This window comes from Callorhinus ursinus, unplaced genomic scaffold (assembly GCF_003265705.2).
Source record: "Callorhinus ursinus isolate GAN/ISIS: 27379988/994484 unplaced genomic scaffold, GSC_fseal_2.0 scaffold5, whole genome shotgun sequence".
Classification (NCBI taxonomy): domain Eukaryota; kingdom Metazoa; phylum Chordata; class Mammalia; order Carnivora; family Otariidae; genus Callorhinus; species Callorhinus ursinus.
In genome coordinates this window covers 41,316,527-41,340,629 of record NW_027397067.1, presented here as the reverse complement: position 1 = coordinate 41,340,629, position 24,103 = coordinate 41,316,527, and the positions used below count along the sequence as shown (strand labels likewise).

General features: G+C 48.5%; 1 protein-coding gene across 1 annotated transcript; it reads left to right on the top strand.

Annotated features, from left to right (window-relative positions):
* The first annotated feature begins 1,489 nt into the window (after nucleotides 1–1,489).
* GEM (GTP binding protein overexpressed in skeletal muscle) lies at nucleotides 1,490–13,368 on the top strand. The gene is made up of 5 exons (XM_025870837.2): nucleotides 1,490–1,646; nucleotides 3,225–3,561; nucleotides 9,614–9,690; nucleotides 10,364–10,568; nucleotides 11,982–13,368. The coding sequence occupies exons 2-5, from the start codon at nucleotides 3,234–3,236 to the stop codon at nucleotides 12,257–12,259; spliced, it is 888 nt and encodes a 295-aa protein (XP_025726622.1). The 5' UTR covers nucleotides 1,490–1,646; nucleotides 3,225–3,233; the 3' UTR covers nucleotides 12,260–13,368.
* The last annotated feature ends 10,735 nt before the right edge of the window (nucleotides 13,369–24,103 follow it).

The window sequence follows — 24,103 nt, the reverse complement described above, 5'->3', positions numbered from 1 at the left end:
CCCACCTTTGCCAGCTTGGGGCCTGGCAGGTCTCAGCAGCTGGTCACTTGGATAATCCCCAAAGCAGATAACTGCATGCAGGATAACTGAGAATGGACTCTAATCACAGCAGAGGCCAGCCATTCAAATAGATGCTGGGGCCTTTGGCTGCTTCTTGGAGCCACCAGCCAACCCAGAGATGGGAAGCTGGCTGGAAAAGTGGATGGATGTGTCGGAAAGGCCAGTGTCATCTCCAAACACAGCGTCTGGGAAATGCCCATGTCCCCAGAAAGAGGTCCCTGAAACCCTTCAGCTGGTGGTGCAGTGCAAAGAGTCAGGCAAACCAGGTTTTGAACCCTGACTTTGCCACTTACACCAGCTGCATGACCTTGGGCAAGCTCTCTGGCCAAGTGTTCTTCTCCATAGAATGGGGGTAGCAATACATCTACCTTGCAGAATTGTAGTAGGATTGAGGTACTGCGGAGGCCTAACACTACCTAATCAGTATAGGTACTCAGAGGTACTTAGTAAACGGTGGTAGTAATAGTTTATCCTGTGCCCTTCATTCACGGGAGTCTGGGGTGGAGGTGGGGGAACGCGGCGCCCCGCCCCAACCGTGTCTGGCTCAGGGCTCCTCCCCCCACGGCTGGGAGGCATTGGCTCCGTGCCACGTGCCATGCTGCTGACTGGAGCGCTGATTAAATCCCCTGATTGAGGAGCCTCGGCATCCTGGCCCACAGCAGGGCCAGCAGCATTTAGCACAATGTGCTTGGACCCCTCATCAAGTTGTTTTTCAGAACTGCCCTTTTCGGGGGCCTGGGTGGCTCAGTCCTTAAGCGTCTGCCTTCGGCCCAGGTCATGGTCCCAGGGTCCTGGGATCAAGCCCTGCATCGGGCTCCCTGCTCAGCGGGAAAACCTGCTTCTGCCTCTCCCACTCCCCCTGCTTGTGTTCCCTCTCTCGCTATGTTTCTCTCTGTCAAAAAAAAAAAAAAAAAAAAAAGAACTGCCCTTTTCAAGGTCTTGTCCCCTTTCGTCACCTCTCTCCGGCCCCTTCTCTGTGGGTCCGTGCCAGAGAAGGGAAGTAAAGCGGTGCCGGGCTTCCCTCCCTCGTCCTCCAGAGAGAGGCTGACAGGAGGCACGTAGAGGCAGCTTTCCGGGCAGCAGATGCGGCTCACACAAGCCCTGGCCACGCAAGGTGGCTGCAGCCCCCTCCGAGAGGCTAAAGTCTCCGTGGGCGCCCGACGATCTCCCCTCGGCAGAGCTCTGCGGGGAAGCGCGATTAAAGTGGCACTCCGTGTATTTTTCCAGCTTCTTGGACCCACCTGGTAAAAATAAAATAAAATAAATAAAGGAGCCCGGGACGGAACCGTCGTTATTTTTCAAAAGGGCGGGGGGGGGGTCACATGACTCCGAGTAACCGTTTCAGCGAAGTGGCTGCAAGTCGGAGTTTGCTGCAGAGCCGCCCCCTCCCGGCGGGGGCGCTGACGTCACGGAAAAGCCCCGGCGCGGGCCGGCCGGCGCGCTATAAACGGCGGGCCCGCGGCGGCTGCGGGCGGCGGCACGGACGGCGGGTACAGCGCGAGCACCCCGCGCTCGGCGGCCCCGGTATCGCAGCGCGCACCCACGCAGCACACGCGGCCTCGCGGGCGCCCACCCGGCTGAGCCAAGTAAGCGGGCGGTTTGGGAAGGGGGTCCCCCCGACGCCGGGCGGGGGGAAGTGCGCGGGCACGGAGTGGGCGTTCCCGGCCCGCAGAACTTTCTAAGTTGAGAAAAGAGCCCCTGGAACTTGCCGTCCGCGCTGTGGTTTTCTGGTCGGGGGCGGGGGGAGGCCGAGTTTAAGGTGCAAAGGATGCCATTTGTCATCAGGTTCCTTATTTCAGTTCACTAGGAGGGTCACCTCCTCCTGCAGGCTCTCTGCTCAGAGGGCAGCCTTCATTTGATACGTCATGCTTTTGTTGTTTGAATGCCAGCCGGCCAACTGAGGCACGGCTTAATGAGATTGAGAAAGCGGCCGGTCATCCCCGTTAGTGGTCGGTGTGTTGGGGTGTGGAGTGTGGGTGGGAGTCTAGGAAGGGGAGTGTGCATTTCTCACTCTCACGAAAGATCTTGCTTCTGAAAAATGAGAAGGCTTCTACTTCATCTCAAGTAGCCCGAGAGAACAAAGCTCCGTGCAAGGGGATGGAGGCTTGCAAAGGGAAAGTTGGAGCAAAGTTGTTTCACGGCATTTAGGAGGGTCTTTGGCCTTCTGATTTTCCTCAGGAAGGTGGAAATCGGAGTTAATTGAAGAACTCTCGGGGTGGACGTGGTTTAATGAGAGTGAAGCATTTTCTCTTGACAATTTGATAGGTCGGAACGTGAGCAGGTCATTTCCCTGCGGGAGCAACAGGGCTTGGGGCTGGGACTTTTTTTTTTTTTTAGATTTATTTATTTATTTGACAGAGAGAGAGACACAGCGAGAGAGGGAACACAAGCGGGGGAGTGGGAGAGGAAGAAGCAGGCTCCCCGCCGAGCAGGGAGCCCGATGTGGGACTCAATCCCAGGACCCCGGGATCATGACCCGAGAGGAAGGCAGACGCTTAACGACTGAGCCACCCAGGCGCCCGGGGGGCTGGGATTTTTGAAACATGATTGTGGGCAAGAGGGCAGAGCTGAGGCATGAACCTCAGACATTCTTTTTTGCCCCCAAATTAATAGCTTATTCGGGCAGCTGGAGAGCATCAGGGCAACTTTACTAAACATGGAAGTTCCAATAAGTGCTTGTCCAGTGCAGCCAGAGGGAGTGAGGTCATTGCCACGTGTTTCCCACCCAGGCACGAAAGCCCGCTGGACGCTGGTGCAATGAAGAGCCATGTTTAGACAAGAGCAGCTAACCTGGCCAGCTGGTCCCCAGCTCCATTAACTTGTTGCTTTTCGAGCCATCTCCGAAGGCTGCTGGTTTCCTTGGGCTGCCTGTGTGTCAGTGCCGAGTGGGCTTCCTGAAGGCTTGCTCAAGGATGGAGGAAGCAGGGGGGTGCAGTGGGTGTTGTTCACGGTACTTTTTTCTTTTTGTGCACGACAGTCTGCCTGAGGAGCTGGTTACTAATTGAAAGCCTCTTGGATTTGGGGAGAGTTTCCTTGGGGTTCCGATGTCAGGGTTACTTGGGTGTCACCCCATTTGCTGAGATACCATTGATGACTGACTGTGTGGTGAGCCCCCCCAAGCTCCCGCTCACTGATGCATACCTCTCGGCTGTTCTGCTCTGCAGGACCCAGCGATGACCCTGAACAACGTCCCCATGCGCCAGGGCACTGTGGGCATGCAGCCGCAGCAGCGCTGGAGCATCCCGGCAGATGGCAGGCATCTGATGGTCCAGAAAGAGCCCCACCGGCACAGCCTGCGCAGCCGCCCCCCCACCGCCCCCGAGGACCACTGCCGCCGGAGCTGGTCCTCTGACTCCACAGACTCTGTCATCTCCTCTGAGTCAGGGAGCACCTACTACCGGGTGGTGCTCATAGGGGAGCAGGGGGTGGGCAAGTCCACTCTGGCCAACATTTTTGCAGGTGTACATGACAGCATGGACAGCGACTGCGAGGTGCTGGGAGGTAGGTGGCCCAGCCCCAGTGGGCTTCTGTCCATCAGCGGTGGTCCCGTCCGAAAGAGCAAGGGGGTGGGTCGTTTATCTGCAGAGTTGGGAGTGGTGATTATGCGTCCCTGGTACTGGCTGGGGAAGCTGAGTCCCCAGAAAAGCCCTGGCATGGGCCCCTCAGGACGAGAAAATGAAAATGCTCCTAGATGGAACCCAGGCCAGAAAGGGAATTTCTTAGATACCAGCTCCGCGGGGACTGGGGGTTAGACTGACTGAAGACGGCAGAGTCAGAGGGTCAGGATCCCACTTCTGGCTTTTGCCATCTCTGACCTGGACTTTTCAAGAACCCCGTATGGTCACAGCTTTTTTGCATGGTTATACCTAAAACCAAACAGATTTGAAAAACTGTTAGGGTAGATTGATCAGTTTCCACCATTGTTAGAGGCTTTTAAGGGTGTAAAATAGTTTAATATCTATATTTGAAATAGTGCAATATTAATTTTTTTAAGCATAACAGTGGTGATATATGTGTTTGTATATGTACAGGTTTTCAAGACAATGTTCCATGTACAATCTCACTTAAGATATTTAAGACTCGCCTGTTTGCAAAACGGATTTGAGGTGACGTAGTCACAAAAATGCATGTGTTCCTCAAATACATGTATGAGGATCCTGATCATCAGTGGTATTCATAGAGTGACTTTCAGCCACAGCTTCCGTCTTAGCATACGTGACAAGGGGAGCTACAGGTCGTTATCTGCAGCTATAGACATAAAGGAAGAATCCTCCAGTGCTTGCCCGAGTGGCATGGTCTGTCTGTACTCTCACTTGCAACTCACAGCTGAATCACAGATTCCCAGGGTAGGGAACTGCCTCAGTGATGAGTTGGTTCTGCCCTCTGCTTGACGCACAGGAGTCCTGCGCCTTCCTCCCTCCTGTCAGCCCGTTTCGGCCCACCGTTTCCTCTTGATTGTCTCCAGGGTCAGAGAGTTCACTGCTTCACGTGGCAGCTCCTGATCTGGACTGTAAATGATGACTCATTGATAGAACGTTGATTTCTCTCCTCACTTCTGGAATCTCAGGGACGCTAGCTAAACGAGAGTCAAGGTTAAATAGGGTCAGTATTGGAAGGCTGATTTTCTCTTTCTTTGTAAAGGCTGGTGGGTGACTGTTGGTACAGGAGAAAGGGAGGGAGGAATGAATATCTAGAATGCACGTTTGCAATCGAGAGGCGCTTTATTTGGTACCTTATATCTGCTACTGTTTATTTTGGTACTTATAAAATTCCTGTACTCATAGGAGTAAACTGAGTCTCAGGGACACCAAGTAGCTTACCTAGAATCAGTGGGGTAGCTGGAATCAGAGCTCAGGCCTTTGTCATCTTCGTTTGGTGGCGTTTTTGCACTGCCATTGACAGGGAACCTGCTATGTGCCGGACACTCTACTAAGTACTTCTCCTAAGTTTTTTCTGATAAAACAAAAATCGAGTCAATTTTGTATTAATATCCCTGTTTTACAGGTGAAGAAATGGAGGCTTATGACATCACGTAACTTTCCCAGTGTGATAAAGCTGGCCCGTGGTCTAGCTGGGAGTCAGACCTGGTTGTGTGCATTCACAGTGCCCACATGCTGTTGGTAGCCAGGTGCACGCCTGGCTCTGTGCTAGGCTCTGGGGTGCCCAGTGATGTGTAAGATGCAGTATACCCTCTCAGGAAGGAGTGAAGTGTCAGTGGCTGTTAATTCAGAGCAGGGTGAAATTGGTGAATACCATAAGAAGTGGGAGATTGACAGAAGGAAGAGATCAGGAGTTTTGTTTTTTGAGGGAGGTCTTGAAAAAGTTAGTGGGTAGCAGACTTTCAAAAATGTCCATTAGAGTGGAGTGGTACTTATCTGGGGGGTGGCATCCCCATAGGCATAGAGTGTTAAGAAGACTGACTCATACCCGGAATTTGGGAAGGCAGGCTTCTATATTTGGGAGAACTCTTTATTTAAAGTGGGGAGGGAGAGGGAGAATCCTTATTTCCTCGGAGAATCTTTGTCAGGATTTCCCCATTGACCCAGCCTATCTAATGTGTCCTATTTGAGTAACTTAATTTATACTGTCTAGGATTACATCTCTTATCTGTAGGCAGCTGTTGGAATCACTAGTGGCTTCATGTTCCAAAGAAGAAGGTTTTCCAAAGCATGCCCCCACATTGTTCTTTTTTCAGCCTTAACCATTAAAAAAAAAAAAAAAAATCCTCTACACAATACTCTATCAGAATTTCTTCTAATAAAGATGTTGTTACAGCTATATTGCAATAATCTATGACTCTCTCTACACATTTAATGCCATTCATTTACTCATCCCTTCATTCGTTCCTAAATAGTTACTGAACATACACCATGTAATTCAGTGACTCACTACAGGGACGTCAAAGAGTCCAAGGGCTTCCCCCTAGAGATGCTTACTGTATGTGCGATACAGACGGATATACACCATCTGTACACCAAGATCGGGTGTGGTGAGTGTTTTGAAAGAGGTACAAGGACAGTGCTGTGGGAAATTAGAGGAGGAAAGATTACTTCTGGCTGTGGAAGTCAGAAAGGGGTTCATGGAAGAGGCGGTCTCTGAGCTGGACCCTAAGAATGGCCTGGGGTTTGGAAGGCCTGGGGTGGGTGGGAAGGTACAGCACCTGCACATGCAGAGTCCGGAAGGAGCACCGGACTGCGGTCTGTCGGTGTGGGTTGGGAGCCCAGCTTTGACGCAGATGTAGCTGAGCGCGCTCGTGCAAGGGACTGACCCTCCTCAGACCTGCCCGTTAGTGAAACAGGGACAAATCCGCTTCACAGGACGGTAGAGGAGTCAAGGAGAGAACATCTACTAAGCATGTAGCCCAGTGCCTGGCATGTAGAAGTACGGAATGAACGTGTATGGAATGAATGTTAGAGCTGATTCTGAATCTACTGTGTCCGTTCCCTGGACTTACCTTCCCAAACTGGCACTTCGGTCACTTCTGGTCCCCATCCACCCTCGTCCTACTCTTGGCCAGGGCCCTGTGAGAGGCTGCAGGAGGTGAGGACAGTGTTCCTAGAGCAGGTGTTCCTTCAGGGCCCCTTGGCATCTCCTGGGCTAGGAAAGCTGAGAGCCATTGAGAGTTTTGGGGGAGAGGCATGTCAGAGCCTCAGAGCTTTTGAGAGGCTGCAGGAGCCCGTTCCGGCGTGAGAGCGAGCGCGCCTGTGCCGGTTCCACACAGCGCTTGAACCAGTCCTGGGCCAGAAGGCCCTCCACGCACAGTGGGGGTCAGATGAAAGACAGGTTAAGGTGACCTAGTCCAGGGAAGATAGCGACTGTCACCCAGTCATCGGAGCTCCATCCCACCCCCTGAGGATGATCTCTTGTTACACAGTGTGTGCACGTGCACCCCCAGCTGTCGTCGAGAGCACGGGAGCAAAGAGGACTGCCCCAGACCCAGGGTCCTGAAAAGCCCTACAAGCCAATAGGCCTCAACCCTTTCTCTACACACCTCAACCCAGGGCAAATTTCAAAGGACTCTTCTAGAATTCATATTCTTTTATCTCCCCTCTCCCCACCCGATTAGCTCTTGAAAAGGCTGAAAGGTGAGTGACAAGGGGAGGAAGGGAAACTAGAGCTTCGGGTGCAGGCAGGGCCCTCTCGGTTAGCAGAGGGCCAGAAAGCAGGAGGCTTAAGTGTGTCTGAAGAATCCGTGGGCCCGGTCGCCAGAGGCAGTATATAAACCTAGGTGTGGGGCATACGCGGTGAAGCAGGGTGGAGACACGTTTTCGGTCCCTGGGTTTGCAGCACAATGATTTCAGGCAGGGGTAAGTCCAGCAATCTTGCAGAACAGCAAAGCAGTTAGGCATCTACCTTTTAAGGTGTAATCCTTAAACCACTTTCTCTCTAGGCTAATGTTCTGATATCTCGTAAACCAAGGGAAAGTTCGGGTTTGCTTTTCCCCCTAGCTGTTGCAGTGTGGTAGGTATGTTTCTCTTTGAACTGCTGGGGACCCAGGTGAATCCCTTGTACCTGCTTTTGGGTGGTGAGGCTGACCGACAGAGAAAGTGCTGTTTTGGATTTCCTGAGCACAGGGAAAGCTTTCAGAGAAAAGAGAAGAAGCCCAAGGTAGCAAGGGGGCAGTCAGCTGGCCCCCCTTCTGTGCTGCTCAGGCTCTGACCATTTCCATTTGGCTGTATAAATATGCCTGTTGAGTCATACTCTGCAGTAAGCCAGATTGTACATCCCACTGTGATCCCATTCATGCTGCAAGTTGTGCATGGCAGACAGGATGGGCTTAAAAGACTTTTAATCCCCCAGAGGGGACACCATTACCATTGATTAGAATGATACCTTGTGGAGGCAGGGAGACTGACAGCAAGACAGACCAACAGAAAGTTGACCATCCCTGGTTAACTTTCTTCTCATTTGTCCGTGTTTTCCTTCCTTTCCCTCCCCTGATTCCATTTCCTAGATGAAGAAACATTTAAACAGGAGCATTACTTTTAATAAACCCCTTATTCCTATAAAACAAGAAATGCTCTGGTTTCCCCAAGTAGCACTTTTAAGCTAGGTTTTAGCTATGGTAGGAAATGCCACATGTGGCAAGAACCAGCTTCCTCCATCTGAACAAGTGATGACAACAGCTAATATTTATTGCCTTTCTACTTTGGGCCCAGGCTTAACATAGGTAATTGTCATGCAGCCTTAAGGCATGAATATGGTTATCAGTCCCATTTCATAGATGAAGAAATTGAGGCCCAGAGCACTTAAATGGTCCAGAGGCACATAGTTAAAAAGGGATGGCATCCAGATTCTAATCAGGTGTGCTTGTGCTTATAGCCCCAGTGCTATAGTTCTCATTCATTCGATAAGCATTTGCTGACCACCTGAAGTATGCTGAGCACTGCCCTGTGTGTGTGGGGGGGTGTAGCAGTAAACACAGGTGCAGATCTCTGCCTTCACATTCTGGGGGTGAGAGGGACAGAAAATAATAAATGGATTGCATGTTAGGTACCTTTAAGTACAATGAAGAAAAACTGGAAGGGAGTAAAATATTGGTAGGGAAGATGTATTGCAATTTTAAGTAGATGGTGAGGGAGCGCTTCTCCTGGAAGGAGGTAAGGGCGCAAGCCTTTTGGATTTTCCAGAGAACAGATTTAAGGCAAAAGTAGCAAGAAAAATGGTAAAAAAAAAAAAAAAATCATTATGAAAATCATCATTTTCAAATGATGAAACTCAAAACAGGAAACCTCACTGTGAAAATACAGTGGGGATGGGTTTGTTTGTATGCAGTTGATGGGAATCACTTCTGCAAAATCCCAGTTAACTCAGCCAACCATATCCCCCACCTGATTTCTGTGGGCTGGAGCTGCTCTGGCCCATCGTACTGCTCACTCTTCATCTGTACTCAGACTGGGCTCAAGTGCCGGGAGGAAAGTTTCCATTACCAAGTGGAGCTGGAGGCCGCACTTAAGGCTGTACTTAAGATGGAAAAAGAAAAGCCTGTTTATTCCTAGGGAACTGTACTTTAAGGGAGAACCTCAGCCAAGACAGGGATAGTCTCAAGGTTTTTTTCTTGCGTGTCTCAAAACAGGAAAAATGTCTTTGAGCCCAGAGCTCCTGAAATTGCCAGTGAATGTCCAGTAATCCCCCCACTGAAAGGTACAGTGGATTTCCATGTGAGGCTTACGAATGAGGCTTACGGTTCCCTTGGGTGATTCTCAAGCCATCATCCATTGAATCGGAGTCAGAAGCTCTCAGTTTATCCTTATAGATGGTTTTCCTAGAGCAAAGGTCTAGGAATGATGAAAACGAAAGTCTTCATTTCAAGTGGCTCAGTGAGACACATTCAGAAGACATAGGTGTTCTGCTCAGGAAGTACTGGAGGAACATGTAGAACGTTGTGGAAGGTGATTAAGAAATAGTAATGTGCCTTTGTGAGTATCTGCATATTTGCATAATTAATTGCATATTTAGTAGGCTTATTTTGTAACATAATTTCCTACATGACGCTCAGGTAAAAGTGTTGCCTATTTTTCTGACTCCAGTATTCCTGTTCTTTCTTTTCCAGAAGATACCTACGAGCGAACACTGATTGTTGATGGGGAGAGTGCAACAATTATACTCCTGGACATGTGGGAAAATAAGGTATGCAGAACCCGAAGCTCTCTGTAAATTCCTTCAGGGCTTGCCTTTCCAATAGGCTGTTTGGTGCAAGGGTGACCTTGTCCTTTTCAGTGTTCTAGGTGAGGTGGGCTCATTTTCTTGATTAGCTTTTTTTTTTTTTCTGAAGTAGGAGATTATTCTCAAGAAGAGGTCATTCACAAATGAGCTCTGAATAATAAGCAAGTTGCAGTGATTTGCCCTTACCTTAGTTCTGTTAAAAGACACAAACGTCTATCTGCTTTAGGGAAAGTGCCAAGAAGGATGGATGATCATTTAAAGCTATATAAAACCAGATTATATGAAGTTGACATTGTTAATACTCGTCTTCAACGTTTGCTTTTTAAAAATTTGGGGCTTCTGAGCCTCTATGCTAGACCTTCTCTTGGTTGGGAACCCTCTTCTCACAGAAGGATTCGAAATTTCATCAGTTGGGAAAAGGCAAAAGGGAGTTGTTGGAAGTCAGAGAGGGCTCATTTTTGGCAGATGAGCTAGAAATGGGAAATGTGGTTTGGCAAAGTCATATTAATTTATCAACTCAGGCTGTAGGAGGAACTGGATAGTAAAAACCTTGGTTTACACAGATCGCTTTTTTGCGAAGCACGCTTCATTTCCCAGGCGTGCCTGAGCTCAAGGAGTTTCTTCCCGTTTTTTTCAGGGGGAGAATGAATGGCTCCAGGACCACTGCATGCAAGTCGGGGATGCCTACCTGATTGTCTACTCCATCACAGACCGTGCGAGCTTCGAGAAGGCATCTGAGCTGCGAATCCAGCTCCGCAGGGCCCGGCAGACCGAGGACATTCCTATCATTTTGGTGGGCAACAAAAGTGACCTGGTGCGGTGCCGGGAAGTGTCTGTATCAGGTGAGAGGGGTGGTGCCCCAACAGGGAGACCCTCTCGGGGTCACCTCCTTTTCCTTCACCTGGGGGCTCTTTTCTTCTTCTTCCATGAAGCTGGCACCAGGGACTCATTATTAAAATGCTCCGTGGAGTTCTGTGTAGAAGACGCCAGCGTTCCCAGCAGATGATCCCTGTGCTGATGGCCGCCCCCTTGTCCATCTGGGCTACTTGCTGGATTCCCATTTTCCCCAGCCTGGAATTGCTTGAGGGAAAAGGTTATGCTGGGGCGGGGGTTGGATTTACTGGCACTCCCCAACCTTTTCTTCTTGTCCTTTTCTCTTCTCTGGGGAGCTCTTAGGAGTTCAGGGAAATAGAAGTAAGAAGGATGGGAACTCTGGTGTGGGGGGCTCTGTGGGAGTTTCCGTGAGAATGAGAATTCCACTCTGGCTGCCTCTGGTTCCTGGAGACCCTAGGAACACCCTCCCACCCCCTGCCTTTTGCTTCCTAAGTTTCATTGAAGGCATCAATCTGATGGTGTCACCTAGACATCTTCATGCTTAGCTCAGGGATATCACCTATTTGCCGGGGGCGGGGGAGCCCTTGAGATTTTATTGTCCACGTACAGATTTGGTTCCTGGTACAATGGTAAAAATTAAAACCCTGCATTGCCAGGCCCCACTCAGGAGGAAAGAAACCTGATGAAGACTTAATGTCTACAACTAGCTTGGGAATGTCTTACTCTTAGGCGATGACTGTCTACACTGCATTTTTTTCTAAGCCAAACTGGGATACACGGTCAGTGAACACAACGCAACTTTCGACACGGAGGCCGCTCCAGAAAAGCTTGTATATACAGCTTGCTGGAAACTGCCTTGTACATTTGTGAAATCAACATTTTTTCAAAATAACCTCATCAGAGCTTTAACATCGTTTTTTAAGAGAGGAAAGTCAAAGAGTAGGGTTGTTTTTCAATTCGGGGAAACCGAGTCAGCAGAAAGCATTAAGAATCCGAGCGTGAGGATGAAGCAGGCCTGGATTCACTTCTGCCGCTTATAGGCTGTGTGAACTCCCTCATGTTTTTAAAAGATCACCCCCGACCTCAGTTTCTTCATGTGTCTGGGAGGGAGAATGTGTTTTTCCAGTAACATGGTAAGTGCAGTAAGTGAAGGCTGTGGTTTTACTGAGTTGATGTTACCGTGGCTGATGCAGTTGGACCTCCACACAGTGCATCTCTGGTGGACCAGCTCTAGAGCCCCCCTCTCCTGCTTGCGGGAAGCTTCCTGTGACTGCCTCCGTGTGTGCTGGGAGGACACGTGTCACCACCACGTGGCCGCCTGACCTAGAGCTGCCCGGAGACAGCTCCGAGTCCGGAGCCCGCTAGCTTGGCCTGGGCCATGGAGCCCCTCTGACTTTCTTCTCCCCTCTTTTCCTCCCCAGAAGGGAGAGCGTGTGCTGTGGTGTTTGACTGCAAGTTCATCGAGACGTCGGCGGCTGTCCAGCACAACGTGAAGGAGCTGTTTGAGGGCATCGTGCGGCAGGTCCGCCTCCGGCGGGACAGCAAGGAAAAGAATGAGCGGCGGCTGGCCTACCAGAAAAGGAGGGAGAGCATCCCCAGGAAAGCCCGGCGCTTCTGGGGCAAGATCGTGGCCAAAAACAACAAGAATATGGCCTTCAAGCTCAAGTCCAAATCCTGCCATGACCTCTCTGTGCTCTAGGCCCCCAGAGTCACCCCAGATGTCCCCCTATGGACATCGTTGAACACCATTGGGACCGATAATCTATATTAGATTGGATCCTTAAGTAGTATTAGATAAGGCTTCCCCCATTGTAGCTGGGAATTAGCTTGTTAGCCTCAAGGGCAACGTCATGCATGGGAAACGAAAGATCTTTGTAAAATCAGTATTTATTTACAGGAAAAGCCTGACCTTGTTACTTGAACACCCGAGACTCATCAGAGGATGTGCTTGGGGTTCACATGTGTTTGCTCTCTCCTCTGGATAGTAGAGAATTGAAGCCTACAAAAGAATGCTCAGAACAAGAACTTTTTGTTAGTAAAATGTCACCCAGTGTTCCGCTACACGAATTTGAGGCCAGTGGGCCATAGACAAAATACAGGAAAGCCGTCAAAGGATTTATCCAAAGGAGGGTGAATTTCTTTCTCTGTACCTTATATTCATGGAGCTAGGATTGTAGAACCGGGCTCATCATAATCATGACTATTATTGCTCCATCAAGCTGTGAAAAGAAATGGTGGACCTTCCTGGAAACTAAAGCTTAGCCAACAATTTTTGTTCCATGCCCATGGTTGGGGATCCAGAAATTTGTAGAATTGGGAACTGATAGGGGTACCACTTATGGGATCAACAATCCTATTTTGGCTTCTGTGTCTTAAATTTTTTGTTGAGGAGAAAATTACTTAAATCAAATTCTACTTAGTCAAGCCACCTTTTGTGTTTTCATTGTTTTTAAAGTCTTGGGGCCATCATGAATATATTTTAAAAATCTGAATTGTTGATAACCTGGATTGCAAAATGCCAAATTATGAAATATAATCAAAGGTCTGAATTTTTATAAAACACAAAACATAAATACTTCAGTACTTTGGGTTGACCCTTGTATGCCACAGCTCTGCTCTATTTATTGTTATTTTGCAAAATAATAACCATTTTAACATTTGATAAAGCATATTTATGAACATATTTCTTAATAGGAAAAATGTCCATTTTATTACCATTTTCTATCTTTTTCATAATATGCAAGTTTTTACCTATATGTCTTATAATAAAAGAAATAAAATCTTTGGGAAAAAAAAGCATTCTTAAATGTTTTTTCCTCCCCAAATAAGACGATTATGATTCTTTCCATTTGCTTTTAGAGCAAGCACACGCTACAGAGACATACCTGTTATTTTATTTCTTCTTTTTATTGGTGGTGGCCCCATTGTTATTTGTTTCAAAGACTATCCCTGACATCTCTCCTTCGGAACCATGATTCACAATAATGCAGAGTTATTTCTGGCTAATACAGTTGGGAAGTATTTGGGGTCCTCTAAATGCTAAGTTACAATAAAAGCCAGATTGATCTTTTACTTTGGCAAATTCCTGACTGAACAGATGGACCTTTGCTCCCCAAAGGCTCATGGCCCTAAGCTTGACTAAAGCATTAGAGGAAATTAGATTAGGGGGCAAAGAAAAAAAAACACAAAACTGGTGGTTTTCAACCTGCAATCTAGCCGGGCATGACCGCAACCAAATTCTCCTTGATGGCATTAATACAATTTGACCTTCCCGTGGCTGTGTGTGACCCCTTGCTGGAGTGGGATGACCCGGTGTCCCCCTTTCACATCAGTGGCCCCTGCGTGTACCTTCTGGCACCTCCTCTCCCTATTGTTTCTGAATATCGCCTAAAGCCACAGCCTTAGAACTCAGTTCTGCTGGCCCGCTCTCCTCTTTCCAAATTGAGCACGAGGTGCCCATCTCTGTGCACTTGGCCTCTTTGCAGTGCTCGAGGAAACGGTACCGGGAGAGGATAAGAGTAAACATCAGGTTTCACAGGCAATGTCACTGCCATTTAACATCAGTGTGTCTTTGGAGCAAAGGCGAAATCTTTGTGACCATCAGGTTTCACAGGCAATGTCACTGCCATTTAACATCAGTGTGTCTTTGGAGCAAAGGCGAAAACCTTTGTGACCATCAGGTTTCACAGGCAATGTCACTGCCATTTAACATCAGTGTGTCTTTGGAGCAAAGGTGAAACCTTTGTGACCATCAGTTTTCTCCTCTGCAAAGTGGGGTTGTTACTAATACCTACCTTGTAAGATTGTGAGATGAGCATCTTTTAATCTGCTAAATGTGAAGAGCTCAAGAGACGTCTGTTTTCATTGTCATACACCTTCCATTCTGCATAAGTCAATTTTATAAGTTTGCCTTCCCCCAAATGGAATGGAAACTCCTTAGAATCAGGGACGGCTATTTCTCCCTTTTATCCCTATACTCTTCAATGCAGTCCCTTGTGTATATTGGGCCTTTATCTGTTTCTTCTTGAATAGACCTTCCAAATGGCTCATGAAGGTGACAGGCCATTTTACAGCAAGCAAGTTCAGGGGGACAGATGGCTTGTTCCAGTTCAGATGTGTCTGGGCTTGGAGTAGAGTCCAGATGTGACTCGGAGTCCTTTGCATCTTTCAGGATCCCAAACTGTTTCCTATAGACACAGCTCTTTTCATCCCCAGGTACCACCAACACACACCACATGATACCACCTGCACACACACTCCACACAATACCACACCCCCACACATGCTATGCACCACACACATGCCGCACCATACACACACCCCCCACACCCCACACATACCACACACACCCCTCCACAGAGCACACACATAAACATGTCCATACAGCAAACAGCACGTATACCCCACACCACTCACCCCACATCCCACATACACAACGCCACACACACACACCCGAAACATACACATTCTTTAGGCTCTTACCTACTCTCCTAGATTCAACCATCCTAGTCACTTCTAACCTTCCCAGCCAAATGGCCAACAGCTGCCAAGACTCTCAAGCTGAAGGGCCTGTTGAGGATCGTCCCACGGGGGCCTCCCTCAGTTTGAACCAGGGCAGGACAATACAGGGTGCATTCCGGTCTGAGAGGCTTTCTGGGCAAGAGCTACAGCTCTGGAGTCAGACAGACTTGGGTTTCCCTCTGGTTTCATCACTTAGATGTGTGACCAGGAGGAACTTCCTTATCCTCTCAGCCTCAGTTTCCCATCTGTGATGTGGGAATAACAATGACACCTGCTTCACAGGGTTGTGGTGAGGATGGTGGAGACCTGCAAAGGTTGTCATCCCTCGAGAACTCTTGAGGACTTCTAATAAGGTGTTTACGCCTTCGTTCCCTCGTGCATCCTTCAACGGTATGGGGCACCCGGGCACCGCTGGGTGCTGGGAATATAATGACTAAGACATTATCTGGGTCCTCAGAGGCCCACCCAAATTGTATATTTGCCTGTCCCAAGAAGCTAAAGAAGGTGGCACTGACGGTAGGACGAAACTGAAAAAACCATGGGAGGATTATACCAGGAAGGACCTGGATTTGCTGCCATTAGATAAGATTCAAATGAAGGAAAACATTATTAATAAAATGATTGGATTTGATGTGGGAAAGTACATTAGGCTATTTAAAAAATTTCCATTTTGGGGAAGGGGGAACATTGGGGAAGAGCTGGTTTTTAAGCATCCTACATTATTGCTCGCTAATACATATCTATTCAGTACGGGGAGAGGCAGATGATTATGAGTTCACTTGGCTAAATCTGTGGAGCTCCTGCCATGCAAGGGGCTGTGGAGAATCCATGGTACGAGAGGGAGGTTGTGATACGTTAGTGGGAAGTGGGCACAGTGGTAAACGAGGAAAACTGCACGAAAACCCCGAACAGGATGTACAGATAAGCAGGAGCAGCAGAGACACGTGAAGTAAGGCAGTTGGAGCTTGGGTGGGAGAAAGAATTCCTTCCTTGGCTGGTGTGATCAGGAATGTCTTCTTGGAGGAAGTGCCATTGAGCTTGATCTTGAAGGCTATTCAAGATTTCCACAGGTAAAATGCAATTAGTTAAGGATGTCAGATGAAATCTTTCTGGAATTAGGGTAGGCCCTCAATCCAATGAATGCACAAAGGAGAGAGAGAGAGAGAGAGACTTGGACCCAGAAGAGACACGCAGGGAAGAAGCCCGCGTGAAGATGGGGCAGAGACAGGAGTGATACAGCTGTAAGCCAGTGAGTACCGAGGAATGCCCGGGACCACCGGGAGCTGGAAAGGGAAGGAAGCATTCTCCCCTAATGTCTTCCAAGTGAGTACGGCCCTGCCCACATCATGATTTTAGATGTTTAGCCTCCAGAACTGCAAGAGAATACATCTCTGTTGTTTTTTAAGCCACCAAGTTTATGGTAAGCTCAGCAGCCCTAGGAAACGAAATACTTTGGGTTATTTAGGGCAACTTACTTAGCAGCTGTAAGCCTCAATTTCTTCATCTGAAAAACAAGGATAATACCCATCTCAAGGGATTATTGTGAGGATTAAATGTAAAGCGCTTAATGTATCATCTGTCCAGGAGGTGGGAAGTGAGCAATCTGTAAGAGAAGATGGGGAGCAGTTGCAGAATGTGTCGATTTCCAGACTGAAAGGTTCGACTTGGTTCAGAAGACGATGCTGGCGTTCGAATGTTTCCAAACAAGGATGTGACGGGCCAAGTGGCACTGCTTCAGGACATGGCCCAGGGGAGCTGACTGGCAGGAACCAGAAGGCATGAGATGGCCCTGTGAGGAGCTCGGTGAGGAAGCCACTGGAGCACGGAGCCTGGTGCAGGCGGGAATGCGCTGCAGGCAGAGCGAGGGCACTGTTCATCGGAGGCAGCAGCCCCCCAGAAAGTCCAGGATGGGCTTCCGGGGCGCACGCTTCTGGCAGCATTCAGGTTTTGTACGGGGAGGGCTCGCAGAGCACTGAGGCCCGATGCTGGCCACAGCAGACAACGGTGCGGATGCCACGGACAGCAGGGGGGGCGGGCGGCCGCTGATGGGGGCAAACGCAGGAGTAAGATCACCCTGGAGTCAGGGCTCCGCTTCTGACTTTGCGACTGTCTCAAAACAGTCCTGGGGCAAGAGACCCTAAACCATCAGTCCTTGTGCGGCCTAACTTCTTGGGAAACGAGGAAGGAAACACGGCACACCTGCTTTTCTTATAATATGGCTAGGCACAAATGTATGCAAACAAGGACCGGAGGCTTTTAGCGAAGGCCGGCAGGGCGCACAGGTGGCTCTGTGTGGTTGTGCACATGGAGGCTTGCACATGTGCTTGCGAGTGCATGCGTTGGGTGTGTGTGTGTGCGCACGTGCACGTTGCAGGGGTACAAGTGGGAAAGAGAGGTCTCACAGTTAAAGGAGAAGTAGAGTACTGCAATTAGAGGAACTTCAAACATCAACTAGACTCTCATCTTGCTCCACTTTTCAGTATATGCCAAAAATGGGGCTGGGCGGTCTTACGTACTGCAGCGTCCACCAAGGGAATGGAGTATACAAGAGGTTCATGTCCTTTCTGAAACTCAGGACGAGTTGTCATTTAAGTTTGCTGGGATTGTGGTCAAAGAAGTCTGACAAAAATGTGCCGGGGCGCTGGGGTAGCTCAGTCTGTTAAAGCATCTGCCTTTGACTCAGGTCATGATCTCAGGGTCCTGGGATCGAGCCCCACGTCGGGCTCCCTGCTCAGCGGGGAGCCTGCTTCTCCCTCTGCCTGTCACCCCCTCCAACTTGTGCTCTCTCACTCTCTCTCTCTCTCTCTCTGACAAATAAATAAATAAAATCTTTTAAATATAATGTGTCTGTGCCTTCGGCTGTGCTGTTTTTAACTACTTGAAGTAGAGAAGCTAACCCCTTACTGTCAGCATTTAGAAGCATGGAAATGTGGGGGCACTGAGAAGTGCCCCGTGTCTTACTGGTATCACCCAGAGACCCGAGGGCAGCTGTTTGACTTGGAGAAATCGGCTGCCTTGTGGGGAATTTAAGTTTTGGAAGGCGCTTTCTGGAAAGGTGTTTGCAATTTTATACCCATACGCACACACGGACATGGATACATATACAACCAGACCTACAGATGCATGTGGACAGGTTCACACACACACATTTACACCAGCCTCGTTTGAAGGCTGGGAGTGCTCGCAGTACAGAGGGCAGGTGTTTGAAAATAAAAATCTGAGGAGGGAATTACAGCCGCTCCGGAGTGTTGGCAGCGGCTACCTTACGAGGTGCACCAAAAGACACAAAGGAAGAGCAAGTGGGCAAATAGCAGAAAATGGGTAAGGCACAGGGTTGTGCGGAGTACGACGTCAACAGTCAGTCGGTTTTTATTTGACTAAAAAAAAAAAAACCTGCCATCGGATGTACTTGAAAGCAGTAATTTCTTTTTTTTGTAAACACCGGGCTGGACAAGGCCATGAGGTAGGAGTGGAAATCCTATTAAAGAAATCCATAGGAAATGGACTTGTGATTCATCTATTTGATTATAAGAGGGAGCTGGTGGCCTGCCAGGATGTGTTTCACGATTTGGAAATAGCAGCGTGAGGCGCTTGGGTTATCTGCGGGATGATTGGGCAAAAGTAGTTCTGAGCCAAGGTCGGAAAAAAATAAGCGAAACCAGGCCATGCAGATGTCTTCTGGACGAGACCTGCAGCGCCATGAATATGCAACGCAAGCAAGCGGGCTAGGTAGTCGGCCCCGGGGGTACCTTCCCTGAGTACCCTGAGACGGGCCCATTTGAACTGTCACTACAAACTGAATTCTCTGAGTCACAGCCCAGATTAGTGTCGATAAGGAAGCTGGTGCTAATTGTTACCGCTCTCTAAGTTAACATTTGTTAAGTGGAGTACAGGGTGCCTGGTAGGGAGCCACAGATCAAAAAGAGACCACAAGAGAAACTGAAACAGAGTTTCGCACAAGTCCTGGACCAAGTACATAGCCCCTTTGAGGGGCTGCACGGGGAGCTCAAGGCAGGTGCAGACGGAAGGAGAGGGAGGCCCCGGGGCATATGCCTTTATTAGCATTCAAGCTCTGGGGTTCCCAGACTAAGGTTGGATTGGTCGATTCAAACCAGACTTGGCTCTTCTCAGGAAACCTATGAAAACTTACTTGTCTTAGGCTCAGGCTTCTGGCAGGTGAAGGAATTGTGTAAGAGTAATTGTGTTGGTAAGTGTAAATATCTTATGCCTTGGTATTAAAGGCTTAGGTACTAGTCCTGCTTTTGCTAATTACTAGTGAGCTTTAAAATCCTCACATATAAAATAGGAAAAGTGATACCAACCTCACAGGGTTTTTACGATGACAAAATGTGGTAAATAAAAGTGATTTTTAATGCTAAAGAATATTCAAATCTCCACAGGATTCTTAAAGTGTTACACACGAATGAGGTGGTATTAGGACTTGTTTGCCCATCAGTTACTTTGACAGTGTTTGAGGGAGAATTACAGAGTGACTGGCACGGGGAAAGGTCTTTTGAAGTAGGCAGGTCTCTCAGTGCCCTTCCCGCTGGCTTCCCTCTTGGATCACAGCATGTGGACACTTGCCTACTTTGCTGATATATTGGACTGGCCCTGATCCTTGCCTCTTGGAATGTATAAAGCCAGTTAAAAAGCATTAGCAGTTGGGAAAATGCCAATGCTACCTCTTCTGGCAGCAAAAGAAGGGAACTCTTAATTTGATTTCCTTAATTGTGTCTTTGAGAGTCTCTGTACAGACAATGGGCAACGAGACCTGCTATTTTAGCTGAAGATGAGGACGTTTGACTCATAAAAAAATTGGGTTGATGGTGACCTTGTCCGTTCCCCTGCTTTTATGCAGACAAGTGCTGCATCCAACAGATGAAGGGGACTTGAGGGTTTCACAGGTGCTTCCGGTTGTACTTGGGCATATGAGAAAGAAGACGGAAGTGGACGCAAAGAATCCGCTACCTTTGTGCCTGAGCGGGAAGATGCAGACCGCGCAGCCCTGTGTGCAGGTGGCTGGAAACACGGGATGAAGTGGCTGAGAAAAGGGTGGGTTCTGGAGTCCAGTTGCCTGGGTTTAAATCCTGGCTTCACCTATTCCCGGCTGGGTAACCTGGACAAGTAACTTAATCATTCGTGGGCTCAGGCTTTTCATCTGAATGAAGAAATCGAATAAATGAATTAAAAGGTTATTTACTTCTTAGTTTTTTTTTTTTTTTTTTTACGGGAAATGGGAAAATGCACACAAAGCCCAGTCACTGGCCTGTGATGAAAGCTCAAAAGGTTTTAGCTATGTTTTGTTATTTTCTTTATTCAGACGAAAACCAAGAGCCTTCAGATACTCCTTTTAGGAGGAAGCCTGGAGTGAGGGAGGGGCTATTGAACAAGAGACTCTTCTACCCTGGTACCCTAAATTATCATCTTTCCCTTGGGCAGTCTCAATGCCATTCTGGTGGATAATTCCACCAGAATGCCCTGGCCAAAGGGTGGCCCACACTCCCTGCCAAAGGAGTTCCACTTAGCGGCTGAGAACAGGCTAAAATTTCCAAAAGCCTTTTTTAAGTCCTGAGGTTGCTAAGCAACCTGTGTTCTGCACATAAACAGTACAGTCTAGAATGGTGGAGATAATTAGCCCCCAGTCCCTGCGAGTGCAGTTTGGGGTGCATTATCTCAAACCTCTTGCCTGGCTCTCTTGTTTCCAGCCTTCCACGCCTGCCTCCAGAAGAGTGTTCCTCTAAGTTTTCCCACTTGGGAACTGCCTCACAGATAACCTGATTTCAGGACCCAGAGGACGGATGCCTCCTCTGCAGTCTGCAGCTGGGTGCTTAATCCTAATTTACTGACATGGGGGCATCTTCTTTCCCTAGGTGACTGGCCCACTGTTTCTTCCTTGCATTAAGGGAGACCCTTGCCCTACTCCACCGTGGGATTTTATCCTTGAAGGTCCAGCCACACTGTGACATGCCAGCCTTTCCCCAAGTATGTTCTCTGGGACCCTTGCTTTCTGTGGTGTTCATGTGAAAGGTGAATTTCTGGTGAAAGGGAGAATTCCAGGGTCACATATATCCAGGGAAAATTTGGTTCTAGGAAGTGAAATAGGCTTCTTTTCTATTGGGATAAAATATACACAAGATGAAATTTACCATTCTAACCACTTTTAAGTGTAGTTCAGTGGCATGAAGTACATTCACATGGTTGTGCAACCATCACCACCCCCCCCCAGAACTTTTTCATCTTCCCCAACTGAGACTCTGTCCACATTGCACAATGACATGCTACGCTCCCTTTCTCCCATTCTGTGGGTTGCCTTCTCATTTTGCTTATAGTGTTGTCTGCTGCACATTTTTCATTTTGATGAACTCTAATATTTTTTTCTTTGTTGCTTGTGCTTTTGGTTTTATAGCTAGAAAATCATTGCTCAATCCAATACTCTAGAAGTGTCTTCTAGAGTTTCATAGTTTTAACTTTTATGTTTAGGCCTTTGATCTATTTTGAGTTAATTTTTGTATATGGTGTAAGGTAAGGGTTCAATTTCATGTTTTTGCATGTGGAAAACAGGTCTCTTGCATCACCTAGAGTTGATTGGTTGCAAGCAACAGAAACTGAGATAGGCTCATAATTGGAATAATTCCAGATAGTTCATAGGAATTAAAGGAAAATCTGAAGGGTAAAATCTCTGGAAATACAGAGTATGTCTCAGCTCCAACAATTGTGTGTGTGTGTGTGTGTGTGTGTGCGTGCACGCGTGTGTGTTGAAGATGGGGCAGCTTTGTCACTGAAATGTTTCAATAAACAAGACGACATGAAAGTCAGGGTTGTTATGAGAGTGGGGGAGGGCTACTGGGCAGGCCAAACAGTTAAGTGCCCACTACTCTTCTTCACTGAAAACTTTCTCAGAGCTGTTGATACTGCATTGTGAATCTCGGGTCGGGAGGACCAGAGTATGTGACATTTCTCATACCTATTTGCCCAAGACAACTCTGGTGCATCCTACAGAATTAGTGTTCCACAGAACATGTTTTGGGAAATGCTCTCATATGCTAATAAAAAGAACTCTGTACTTGTACAAGAGCAAGTTCAGTCCTGGTTGAGTCTTTTCTTCAGTGTGTAAATTATTATTATTATTTTTGAAGATTTTATTTATTTATTTGACAGAGAGAGAGAGAGAGAGCACAGCAGAGGACTCCCAGCTGAGCCGGGAGCCAGACACAGGACTCGATCCCAGGACTCTGAGATCATGACCTGAGCCAAAGGCAGACCCTTAACTGACGGAGACACGTAGGCGCCCTTCAGTGTGTAAATTAGACCCACGTTACGCAAAAGGCAAGAACACGCATCACATACGTGCCGGCACAGAGCTGTGGTGGGTTTGGACTTCCCAAGTTCATGCTGGGAAGCTAGAGTCAGACTTGAGAATCCTCCCATAAACTCACAGCTTGGGTGATGACCTCACAGAAGCTACGGAGAAATATAGTTTATGAATTTTGGTGGACATATTATCTGTGTGATGGGTATAAATTTCTCTGTAACATTCCTCAGCAGGGCTGGTCTTTTTGGGGAGACCTCCACTCCTTTGGACTATTCATGACACCATGGGATTTATTTGAGGCCAAAAGACCTGGCCTTAAGGGAATGGTTACCTTTACCACTATTGTTCTTTCTGATACTCAGTACCCCACTGGGTGCTGGTCCCACCATGTATTGGGCGCTGGCACTCCGGGTGAGTTCCTGAGATGCCCTCCTCTGTACTCTTCTCCCCTAACTTCAGGCTTGGCACAGGGCCCTTCATGCGACTCCCCAAATCTCTTAGCATCCTGCCTTGGCAGACACCCATGAAGCTAAACCCCCACTGAAGTCTGCCAGCCTGTGGGGTGGCGCGGGGGAAGGCTGGGATCGTCCTGCAGGAGCCCCATCTCCTCCACAAGCTCTGGAACTCCAATTCCATTAGACAGCGAGTCATTTCTGCTTCTTACCTCAAAGCATCAATGCCTCTATCCCCTCCTGTGGTACATAGCGACCCAGCACCAACCCTTGGGGTCAGGGAGCTGCAGACTGCTAGTCAAACTTCAGTTCCCTCAGGGGGTTTTAGACATCCCAGGACCCTGACCCCGGAGGTTCTGCTTCAGTACCAGAATGGGGCTCAGATCCAGCTCCCAGCTGATACAGCACGTCTTCTGACCACACTTTGATGAGCGCTGGCCTAGACCTGGTGACAAAAGGCCTGATAAGTCTCCTGGGTAGAAAGAGCTCAGGTCTTTGAAACTCCACCGCTGGTCTCCCAGCTTCCAAAAATGGAGAGCGGCTTTCTTCTGAAGGGGCAACAGCATACAACCAATACGCTTCCATTTTCATCTTCTGATTGATTTGCCATGCCTCACCCCCAGGGAGCGGTGTTCTGGAAGTCCCTGTAAACACAGAGGGGAGAGTCTGGCTATTGTGGCTGAGCAGGCATGGCCATGACCTTGGACAGGCTCCTGGCTTGCTAACTCTTGGTTTCTGACAAGCTTGTGGCTGGAAGTGATTAGGGGCAGACAGATGTGGGGGCTGCAGGGGCTTGTCTTCCCCAGGGCATAGCTGGGAATCCAGTCACTGATTTGGGAATCCTTTGTGACTTTCAGAACGAGTGCCTGCTATTTTCTGTTGCTTCTCCAGATTCCATGCAGGCATCCATATTTCAATCTGTCACAGATCCTGGTGTTCCAGAAATGAGCGGCTCTTCACCGGGACTGCAGCAACCCCAGCAGCTCCAGGTAAGGTGGGAATGGCTGGTTTTTAATTCCAAAACTGAGGGCCAGTTGGCAGGGTGATTTGGGGCCCTCTGAAGACAGGTTTTAGGAGGGAGCAGTTGGGGCTTGGGTAGGAGCCTCTCAAGGCTCTGACTGGCCTCTCTTTCCAGAGGGTCAGGCTTGGGGATGAAGGACCTGCATGCTGAGGGCAATAAGCAAGGACCAATGAGAGTGGGCAGTGGGAATGTTCCCGGTGCTGAGAATGGTATTCTTTAGAACGGGAACCCGGCGGC

Coding starts and splice junctions, on each gene's coding strand:
- GEM (XM_025870837.2), top strand. CDS start 3,234: ATGACCCTGAACAACGTCCCCATGCGCCAGGGCACTGTGGGCATGCAG. Junction 9,691..10,363: donor TGGACATGTGGGAAAATAAG/GTATGCAGAACC, acceptor CGTTTTTTTCAG/GGGGAGAATGAATGGCTCCA. Junction 10,569..11,981: donor CCGGGAAGTGTCTGTATCAG/GTGAGAGGGGTG, acceptor TTTCCTCCCCAG/AAGGGAGAGCGTGTGCTGTG.